This window comes from Crassostrea angulata, chromosome 2 (genome assembly GCF_025612915.1).
Source record: "Crassostrea angulata isolate pt1a10 chromosome 2, ASM2561291v2, whole genome shotgun sequence".
Lineage (NCBI taxonomy): Eukaryota > Metazoa > Mollusca > Bivalvia > Ostreida > Ostreidae > Magallana > Magallana angulata.
The window spans coordinates 29,794,614-29,807,053 of NC_069112.1; the positions used below are offsets into that span (position 1 = coordinate 29,794,614).

Sequence of the window (12,440 nt, forward strand, 5' to 3'; positions counted from 1 at the left end):
AGAGAGAGAGAGAGAGAGAGAGAGAGAGAGAGAGAGAAAGAGAGACACCGATACCTGTTTGAAGGTGTGTTATTTCCCACTTTTAAATTTAATGGTCTGACTATATGCAATATCTCATAATTTTTTAACTGTTTATTTTTTTCATTTTATTCCTTTTTATGTAGTTCAAAATGTCCTATCATTTATTTCCTCCCTACTCATGCATGCACAATTAGCTTAAAAATGGATCGATATGACAGTAAAGTGTAGTCTTTATATGCTAATATATATACATAAAATTTCTATATTAAAAAAATAAATAAAAACAAATCATATGTCAATGAGGCAGGTATCGCAGTCTATACTAAAATAGCTAGTACACGCATTACAGACGTTTGATCCACCTCTAAATTTATCGCGGGAAATAAAGCGCGGGTGCACTGTGACGTCATCCATGACTTTGTTTGTCTTTGTTTACGTTTCTCGACTCAATACGGAGGTATGGAAGCATGTAACAAATCTGTTGAGTCTCGCCAAAGCATATGCGGTACTCAAAACGTGTCCTCAAACTTTAAGTCACTGTAAATTACGAGTTAAAAGTCGGCCATTTTTGGCATAGCACCACGGGTGAAAACATTAGAGAGCATTATGGGACGTAGACAAAGCATTTTGTTTGATGAACTGTAGGTTTAGCTCTTTTTTTCCCGCACACACTGGTTCTTAGAGCTCGTTTCGCTCGCTATTAAAGTATTTCCCGCGATCTTCTGTAGTTCTGATTCATAATTATTTATAAAAGGTGAATTGCGAAAAACTTCCCTTGCTTGTTTTACAAAACCATACCTTATGATGGACATGAATCTACACGTTATCATCATTTGCATTGTTCATAAAATTAGGCAAAGCTCCACAAATCATTAGAAAACGCTTTGTCGCTGCCAATGTCGTTTTAGTAATATTAAACAAAATGAAAAAATCGTCTCACCTTCAGATATAATGATGTTAATTTCCTATCTCATCTTGCCAGATTACACACTCAAAAAACACAGAACGCAGTTTGTTAACCAAACTACAATATATCCTCTGTAAAAATTATTACCTGTCTCTAAAAAGACATATCTTAATTTATTTAACATGTTATCAAGACCAGGAAGTTTATTGTTATTCGCAGTTAAAAAAGTTATTTCTTCCTCGTTGAACCAATGATACTAAGTATATATATATATATATATATATATATATATATATATATATATATATATATATATATATATATATAACCGAATCTTGTCACTTAGGTGTAAACCGTCTGAGTTGTCACATAGGTGCCAATGGTTGTTTTCATAGGGAAAATGTATCTTTTAAGAGATTATTCATGATGACATCGGGAGAAAAGAAGATTTTAAGAAAAAAACATCTGAATTTCGGACAAAAAGAAAATTAACAAAAAAATGATTTAGCTTATACAATTTTCTTTGCACCTAAGTCCTTAGAAGTTATTACTGAATTTTTGCACCTAAGTTTAACTATCACATAGGTGCAAACGAAGGGAGAAAACCACTCCGGCCTTATTCTTGACTGACCATTTATTAATTTTGTATTAACATGTTGGGGGGGGGGGTGTTAGGATAATTCTATTTTAAGTACACATTTTCACTATGAAAACATTAAACTATTTTCTAAACGATAAATTTTCATTTAATCCTTAAATGTTTATTATAACCAGCAATGAATTATTAAAATCATAATATGGGTGGTCAAGTAGTAACCACTGTGGGCCTTTTTAACTGTGTGTTGAATAAACACATTGACATTATTTAATTAAGTGTTTAATTTCATACCTACGCCGAACGCTCAACATAAACATAAATATCCTATTATGAGTGATTTAATTGTGACTCTTGCAATTAACAACATCGAAAAATCATTAACAGAATACATAGGAAAATGTGATAATTATTATGTTAATATGTCATGTATTCTAATCATTTCTGTAAAAAAAAAGATGCATCTTTTTATCCGACTCTAAGACTTAATCGATAGATTTGTGCTCATCGTAGTTTGCTAAATATACTTCAAAACAAAACACGTCATATCCGACTCGAATGTGGGTCAGATCTAAAACGCTGCGTCGGGAGCGGATCAAGTGTGCTTTAATGCATAGAGGACATCTAAGCACATTTCTTAAGTGTTATTCTTTTTAAACTGTTGAACTTGGTATTGTTATAAACTTTTCCAATTGTCTAATAAATTAATCTGTTGATTAATGGTTTTTAATTTGATAAGTAATTAATTGATTTATTTAAAACTTTGATGAATAATTGGTTTTGGGATTGTAACATTGATTTATCATTTTTTTTTCTACCATTTTTACAACAAAAATTCTCGTCAATTTTTTTCGTCTTCAATATTTTTAAGATTAGAAAATAGGTTATTTCTATTTGTTTGTTAAAATATTTTTTTAAAAATACAAATGATTTTTATAGGTAAAAATTGTTTGCGGTGTTCATAGTAGGTAATATATCGTTGAAAGATAAATAATCTGTTTTGAAAAAAACTGTATTTAGATTTTAGGAACTTTTATTTTTCAAAGAAAATAAGTTATTTAAGCTTGCGATAAAATGTTTTAAATACCCGAACATTATGGTTTGTAAATACCCTGCCACCTTATTCTTTTTGTTCACATTTTGTTGCAGATATTGTGTTCACTTTTTATTGTTATTCTTAACCTGCCCTTGTGTCTTAAAAAGTAAAACCACTGAGTAAAACTGGCTGAATATATTGAGAAGTGGACAGGAAAGAAGTCTAAGCTCCTGCAGCTGATTAAAAACAATACAAATTATTTTCGGTTTTTGATTGTTTGTTTCGTATGCAGTTTATTGGTAAAATTAAGATATTTTCTCGTTTTGAAAAATTGCTTTATGTGAAATGTCACCCTCAAGCGCATGTTAGTTTATTCCCCAAACGAATTTTTGCCAAAACAAACACCTTATTATACATGTTAAACTAGACAATTATGGGATCCTCTTAAAGGATACAAGTAGAATTTACCTGCGTTTGCCTTGATTACTATATTAAGAGAAAATATTGTGAGTCCATAAGAAATGAATGAAAGTTTCTATTTTAATTATGGGTTTTTAAGCATAACAAAAAATGGAGTTATCATTTTTTAAACTAAAAAACGCAATGTTTAAGGAGACAGTACTATGCATCTTATATAAAAAAAACGCTTAAAACAATTTCCGAATTGGTTCGGTATTTTTTTTACTGTTCATAAATGTGAACTTTAAAAAATTACGAATTTCTAAATGAATAAATCTAATTAATTCATTAGAATTATTAATTACTAATAACTATAATAACAATTAGTATATTATCTACATTGCAACCTGTTACAGGGTTCAGCCTTCTATTTTATCCATGTGTAGGCATTTTACACACATTATCCACCCAAAGAAAAGAAATATCATATATAAATAAAAACATTAATAGATCTGATCGGTTAATGTTAACAAAATACTTTTAAAAGAAATATCTTTTAGTCTATCTCTTTTATTTAAGATTTAAAAAACCAATGCAATTTATTTACTATTTCTTTTACAATCAGATTTATTATTTATAAAAACACATCAAGTTTCATTTTGAAAAAATATCACAAATAATATAACTGATTTAGAATTTAATTCCTTAAGTTTATCAATAAAAAAAAAAAAATGCATCTATTCTTTCATATATAAAGACAGTTTGTTTCATTTACAATGTTTTGACTAACCATCTACCTATTCTTACGGAGTCAATACGGTTAATCAGTAAGGTAATCTTATACCATTGTATTTAAAAATGAATGAATGTTTTAGTTTAAGATCGTGTATTTATCCATTTTTACAATAGAAAATATAAGTAAATCGTTTATTAAAGTGACATTCTGCTTTATAAACACTGTAATATATACTGTAAACGAAATAAACTAAACTGCACCCGGCCCATTTGACCTATAGGTCACTTTAGCATTAAATTATATAAGTCGTTTTAATTTTCTGTTATTAAAATTTGTGTGTACAAATTTGTCTAATTTTCTATAGCATTAAATTATATAAGTCGTTTTAATTTTCTGTTATTAAAGGTTGTGTGTACAAATTTGTCTAATTGTCTATGGCAATTTTGATTTAACGCTTTGAACATATAACCCGTATTATTATTATTTGGGTGATCATTATATAATTTATCAAAACATTTTTCCTTATAATAACTTAAACTTGACAGCCTGATAAGATGTGTTTTTTAATCGTCGACAGAAGAGTTTGAACAGAAAACACACGTAAAATCTTGTTTGCATGTTTCCAGACACGTCACAATGCATCAACGTCAAAAACGTACTAATCCGCTTGACGTAATGTTTAAATTTTGAACAGTTTAATTAGATTTTAAAAAGTTAAAGGCACCTAATTTGTACAGTAAATTCCAGAAAAATTAATTATAAGGAATGAACTCAATATCTACCTTCGATATGCTCTATTACTTAAGTTGAAGCAATTTACGCTTTTTTATAACTCGCTTCGCAGATTTAAAAGTGTAAACTGCCCCAACAAAGGTTATCCTCGTATAACTTGAGTAGACATTAAGTTTATTTCTTAATTATAGCTTTTATATAAACATGTACAATTTTGTTATCCTGCCAATGTATGCATAATATGTACCTGGTTCTAAAATTTATACATGATTCTCTGTTTATAAGCGGTATAAAAAGTGTTCTAATCCAAATATACGAGAGCATGCATGAATATATTTTGTATATAGATCTCAAACCAAAGTTGTCAATTACTATGAATGAGGACATGTACGTAGACACTGAAAGCAGATATAAATATACAAATGACAAGAATTACCGTATAAACTTGTATCAATACAATCTGAAAAAATGTATATACAATAGTACATCGATGTTAGTCCATTATCAATCCATTTTGAGCACATACAGAAAAATTTGGCAACCCCAATAATAGCCCGTTGATTTCATTCTTTTGGGGATGATCGATGTTTGTTTGTTTTGTTTTTGTTTTTGTTTGTTTTGTTGTTGTTTTTTTAGGAGATACTTTTTACTATTTCTTCTATTATCAATCGTGTAAAACAAAGAAAGAGTGTGTATTCTGTTATATGGTTATTTAGCTCTTTGCGTTTATATAGCCTAGTGTTCAACTTAGTAACAATGGTGATCCTTTCAGTAGATTTTACCAATAGCCAAGGGTACATTATGATAAATAATGTGATCCTTTCAGTGGACTGAATTAAAACCTAATGGTACTTAAGTATACCTGTCCGATCCTCTCAGTTGATTTTATCACAAATTTAGTAAAGAAGACATGTGGTGATAGCTCTGGTTGAACACTGTTCAAACTGTGTAATGTTAATTACTGTTGATATCCTCTAAGTATATTCAATACCGTGGTTTCATCAATATTCGTTGAATACCAATTTTTTTTATTTCGTTGTTAAGTTTATTCTTGAAATTAAATATTCATTAAACTGCAATTTCCACTAATATGGTGTATTGATAGGGTTATTGGCCACGAATTAAAGTATTCTTGAAACTGTGATTTTCACTTTATCCACGAAAATTGATACCCTTAAATATTAATGAAACCATAGTATATAATTAAAGCTATTAACAAACTCCAATGAGACGATTAAAATACTTATACAATAGTATCCTACGTTTTTGATACAATCAACTGAAGTTGTACCATGTTATAATTATGCATCAGTATCCTATACTATTAATACAATCCACTCAGAGGACACAATGGTTAAAGAAAAGTACCCTAGGATAATCGTACAGTCCATTGACAAGATCACAACATGACCTAGACTAGTGATACAGACTACAGAGAAGATCACAACACTTAAACATTATTTTCTTACACTAAGGGTACCGTCAACTGAGAGGATCACAACAGTTATTCATTAGTTCCCTAAAAAGCTATACATATAAACTATGCTATTCATACTGTTCTCCAAGATAAGATTTAAACTTAAGTATCCAGCCTACTTAAGGGATCACAAACTGATATTGCATAGTAAGAGCCAGATAACTGTCACATCTAAGTGACCTAGACTACTAATAGAGTCCATTAGGAGGATTATAACAGTTACATGTAAGTACCAAATATGTTGTTAGATTTTACTTTAAGGAACACAAACGTTACACATTAGTTCCTTACAGTTATTTATACAGTTCACTTGGGTATTGATGCATTCCACTGAGATAATCACAACTTAGTATCATAGGCTTTTTGTGTAGTCTTCTGAAAGAATCACAACATTTTCATAAGTACTCTTTGCAATTTAGTGACAGGGGCATAACATATAATACTAGCTCCCTAAGATGTTGACACAGTCCACTAAGAGGTCACATAAGCTATGCATTGCTACCTAAACCATACATAGAGTCTACTGAAATGATCACAACAGTTGCACATTCCTACTCTGGGTAATTGTAACAGTCTACAAAGAGGACGGGGTTGTTTTGTTTCCAATGTCCAGCCCCTCGGGGATTTTCACAAGTATAGAGTTCAAGAAATATACCCAAGTGATCTGTAAACCTGTTATTGTCTATGTTTGGCGCCTTTCTTAGAAAAATAGTATTCATTGGAAATGATAACTGTTCTGAAGTAAATACATAATCGATCCTACTTTGAGGGACATTATATCCCCATTACACCATGTTAAGCCTTGTTCGTAAGTTTTCCCACCTGATAACCAGCAAACTTTAAAACAAAATGTTTTTAAGATATTCTTTAGTACACTAACGCTTTTATCTTTATTATTTGTATCTATTTGACAGTTAAAGTCTCCACAAAGTATCACATTATCTAAATTTATCGCATTTTAATTAATCTATGTAATTACTCTTTTGAAAAAATCAATTCTATATTTCTCATTATTAGGCGCATAAACATTTACAAGAGTCAATTGTTGATCCTTATACTTTATATTAATTAGAAATCGTCTGCCGTCTACAGATTTATAATGGTTAATAATCTCTATTTTACTATTCTTTTTAAACAAAACTGATACACCCCTACTATGTACAGATTCTGAAAAACAATGCACTATTTCCCCCAAACCATCGTGAGTTCTTGCTGTTTTACAAAATGAGTTTTTTGCAGAAAAAAATATCATATTTAACATATTTTAACCAATCAAAAAGTGTCGTTCCCTTTTTGTAAGTATTTAAACCTCTAACATTTAGAGAGTAAAGTTTTATAGAGGAATTGTTTATGTGTTGGTAAGAGTTAGTGGGCGTTTTACTTACTTACGGGCACCGCACTTGTCGTTTTTCTTGCCCTTCTTGTCATTCCGCACATCTTTCAGCAGTTCCTCAATGTTGGGCTGTCTCTCATTTGTCGCTCCTTTCGTACGCGGGACGGAAGCACTGTGGAGTTTTCTGCCGAATTTATAAGCAATCTTTTGATAGATTTTCCCTAGTTTGTTTTCATAGGGCCACTTTTTCGGATCGGTATGTAAGGTGGCATCGACGTCCAGTCCTATACCCCACTCCATGTCAAACATACCTTCAGAATACATGGTGTCGTTGTTAAACGTTTCCAATTTGGTATTGATCTCGGGGATTTGGTCAACCTTGGCGTTGACTATTTCTTCCATCACTGCCTCTTTTTCACTCTGCCAGTCCTGCGGGTCCCTGATGTTATGTCCAATTCTTTTGGCGTCTAAAGCCTTTTCCGCTTTTCTCACTTTTTTTGCTGCATCTGCGCGAATTGCTTTAGTCAGCTGATAAGCATATTCTGCGGAGCGGAGTTGTGCTTCTCACCAAACACATTGATAGAACACGGATAAAAGTTAGATAGTGGAATGGACATGCCCTGAAACACTACCACTTCCCCGGTTGTCGGAGGATCCACGTAATGCTTACATTCGGTTGACCCAGGAGCGTGTCCCAGTTTTCTACAGACCCCGCAGACCCTTTCATTTTTACACTGCTGTTTTCGATGTCCAGTTTCCCAACAGTTGAAGCATTGACTCTTTGACACGGAATCATTTACCTGGTGATCACAATTATAGTAATATATACATGTAAGTATCCTTGACTTTTGATATAGGATCATAAGAGTTTATACATAATAACTTTAGCTATTGGCACATTCCACTTACAAAAAGCACAACAGTTACAGATTAGTTTTTTTAGAATAATGATCACAGCCAGGGAGGATCACATCGGGTAAGTTCCTTTAGATATTGATAGAATCCACTGGGAAAATCACAACATTTTAATTAGGACTCTATGCATTCAGTGCATTCCAAAGAGAGGATCACATTAGTTACACTTACAAAAACTAGTACCCTAGAATAATGATAACGTCCATTGAGAGGATTAAAACATATACACCTTGGTGCCCTAAGCTGTTGATACAGACTACTGAGGAAATCACACTAGTTACACATGAGTATCTAAGTTTAATGATATAGTTATCCAAGGTGATCTCAACAAATATTCATGTAACGTAATTTATTGATATATGCGCAGTCAAATAAAAAAATCACAGCAGCTTTTATTTAGTTATATTTATATTTTCCAGTGTCTTCGCCTGTGATAACACTACGTATCGATTTTGTACTATATAACCCATAATACAAATGACGCCAAATCGAGGCGCCAGCGGGGTTTGCTTATCTATCATTTAAATATATATAATGGTACGATGGCTTAAAATTATATAAATATATTAAGTAATAAGGAATGATTCTTTGAATATTATGAGATGATTATTTCGGTCAGGGTGATCAAATCTATCATAAAGCCCTTCGGGCTTTATTGGATTTGATCGCACCCCGACCGAAATTATCACCGCATAATACTCAAAGAATGATTCCTTATTCCTTATTTATTAACATTGCCAACACACTGAAAAATCACATCATTTCTAAATTAGTACATTCGTACTTTGAAATAATGATACAGTCTACTGACAGGATCACAACACAACCACTGTCGCAATGCCTTAAGCTTTTGATACATATTATTGAAAAAATTAACTACAGTACGAATAAGTATCTACAATATATGATACTGTTCGCTGAGAGCTTCACAAAACACAATTGTGTCCTAAGCTATTGATACAGTCAACTAAGAAGATAGCAATAGTTACACTTGAACTTGAAGCTTTAATACTGTCCACAAAGAGTATCACAACAGTTATACACTATTTCCCAAAGTGTTTGATACGGTTCACAAGGAGGGTCAAGCACTTACAATTCAGGACCTAAGGCATCTGATACAGTCCACTGAGGGGATTACAGCAGTTAAGGAAGTACTGAATGCTATTTGCATATTGATAAAGTGAACTGAGAGGTTTACAACACTTTTACATTAGAACCCTATATATTGTTAGTGTGTATTTAGAGAATCACAATTATTCAACATGGATACCTTTTGCTATTGATTTAATCAACTGAGAGGAAAACCAAAGCTATTGATACTTTTCATTAAGTTTTATATAAGTACGGTATGCTTCTAATACCGAATACTTAGAGGATCAACATATTCACACATTTGTATCTTAGGCTATTCACTGATTTAACTGCATGATTCACAAACCTTATGCATTAATACTCTAGGCCATTGAAAAAATCTACTGAGAATATTACAACAGTTATGCATCAGTAACGTAGGTTATTGATATAGTCGACGGAGAAGATCACAACAGTTACACATTGTTACTAAAGACAATTGACAGTCTACTGAAAGGATGACAACAGTTATATATTGGTTCTCTGTGTCATTGTAACAATATTATTCCACTAAAAGGGATAAAACGATTATACATTACGAAGTTATGCAATTGTTAGAGTTCATTTAGAGGATCAGAGGATATCTAAATACTATCATATGCTATCAATACTGTATTACTTAGGGAATAACAACAGTTAATTTGAACATATTTTATTGCATTATATATTGCAATGGGATTAGGCACAGGTTATAAAAACTTAATTCGCCCTCTCCCTACATGTTAAACAACAAATACCATATTATATCAGGTACGTCTCAGTTTGTACTTATACAGTATTAATTACATCATTACGTAGATATTTGATAAATGTAGTAAGAAAGTTAATGTTATCTACTAACAACAGTTAGAGGTAAGTGCCACAGTGTAATGAAAAAGTACGTTGACAGGATCACAAATCATACACATTTGTTCAATATATATGCTATTTATACAGATTGCTAAGAAAACTACAACTGTTACAGTCATTTTATGTTCATTAATATCTTTTACAACCTTAGCTTTGCTATGATATGCAATTCAAATGATATGCTATGAGATTTAAATGTAATGCTAGGAGATTTTATGCTATTCTATGAGAAATTGAAATGAATGGTTAATGATATGGTATGTTAGGCTATGCTATGGTATGTTAGGCGATTTAAACAAAAACGCCTCCATACACAGGGGAGCTCTAAACATATCAATGTTAAATGATTAGAAGCCAAAGTTTACCACTAATCTGCAATGTGAACATTAATTCTTTTTTATAAAAGCATTTGAAATCGAGTTAAAAGCATGTTGCATACTATGATATAGTATGCTATGATATGATATGACGAATGAGAATGTATGAGATTGCATGCTATGTTATGATTTTGATACTATGGTATGAGTTTCTAATGTTATGCTATGCGATTTCAATGTTATGTTATGCTATGGTGTATGTTGTAAAAGATATGCTTGAATTGACTGTACACATACATATCATTATCTAATGATAAAGTACAGGAAAGGATCAAAACACTTATGCATTGATGTATCATCACTACAGTCCACTAAGAAGATAACAGCAGTAACAAATTAGTACCTGGCTCTTTTGACACAGTTTACTATGAGGATCAAACATTTAAGTATACGAGGCTACTGATACACTTCAATGAAGAAATAACTACACTTTTGATACAATCAACATAGCTGATTACAACACTTGTACTGTGGAACCTTTAAATCATCGACCTTTTGATAGTCTACTTAGAAGATTACAACAGTTATTCATTGGTACCCTAAGCTATTGATTCAACCACCTGAGAATTTAACAACAACAATAGTACTCATATATATTTTTCAATGAGAGAATCTTAACATTTGAATCTTATGCACTGATAAGGCCTCTACATAGGATCACATTGTTTTGTATTATTAGGGTACAGATTCCTCTTAAGTAATCACAGCAGTGACACTTTATTACATGTACGATGTTCCATTGAAACAGTCATCTAAGAGAATCCCAAATTAGCTAACAATAATGATAGAGTTCATTGGCAAATCACAACTCATATATTATGGAACCCTTAGCCATTTTTAAAGATTACTGAGGAGATCACAACAGTTGAACATAAGTATATTTTACAAATTATACTTTTCACTTAGAGGGTCAAAACAGTTACACATTGTTTTTCAACTTATTTATTCAGTCTTTTGAGAAAATAACATGGTCATTGGAAGAAAAAAAATGTAAGCTGACAAAAGGATAAAGTTAATGCGATAAGTTTTTAACAATGTTCTATTCTAGGTTGTAACCTATGTTTTTTTCACTATTCTGCAGTCACCGGAAGTATTTAACTTCCCTGACTTGCAGACTGTTTTATTTGTTGAGGCGTTTTGCTATTATCAGGCCATAGGCACACACAAAATTCATACACAATAAAGGCATAAAAATGACGTGGCGAATACAAACTGTAATCAAAACCAAATTTTAAAAAAAATTACAAAAAAGGAGCAGAGCAAACAAAATTAGAGGAGGGATCAGCTACCATGTATTTGCAAGTATCCTCTTGTGACAGGTCACACCCACCGTGTATTCCTTGTAGTCATCGGAAAACTGAAAGAAAACCTACATAATTAGATGATTAATTATGGTCTAACAATAAGTAAAAAAAAAAAAAAGAGTCGATCAGCATGCGACCCAGTGGAAGATTGTATTTGCAGACAGGTTCATAGTATCGACCATAAAAGTTTTATGAACTTTTGTGTCTTTAACTTCCTCGCCTTAAAATTGTTTATACGAAGAGCATGCCCTTGTGTATCAAATTGATCGAGAGACTAAAACTCTATCATACGCATTTGATGAAGATATACTGCTACATAAGTAAGGACAGTTGACTATAGAAAGATTGATCATGAAGTCATCACGTTTATCATAAAATTTTGTTCTTAGGTTACCACCCATGTCCCTTTTCAGTGAAGAATCCAAATATGAAACAGATAAAATAGACTCTATAGTATCTTTTATTTTAAGTTCACCCGTATATATCGAGTCAACATAAGTACGTAAGTAACAATTGTTAATTAGTAATATGTCGTCGATATACTGAATGTAAGTATTGAAGGCCACAGCGAGTGATTTATATTTTTTCTGGTACAAGCGTTTAATAAATTCTGCTTCATATTATACAA

General features: G+C 31.7%; 1 protein-coding gene across 1 annotated transcript in view; it reads right to left on the bottom strand.

Annotated features, from left to right (window-relative positions):
* LOC128174162 (uncharacterized) overlaps positions 1–8,032 on the bottom strand; it is a 28,423-nt gene extending 20,391 nt beyond the window's left edge. Inside the window, exons 1-2 of the mRNA XM_052839783.1 lie at positions 7,907–8,032; positions 7,293–7,764 (exon numbers count right to left, since the gene is read on the bottom strand). Coding sequence (XP_052695743.1) covers positions 7,293–7,764; positions 7,907–8,032 — 598 coding nt within the window. The remainder of the gene's footprint in view (positions 1–7,292; positions 7,765–7,906) is intronic.
* Between the last annotated feature and the right edge of the window lie 4,408 nt (positions 8,033–12,440).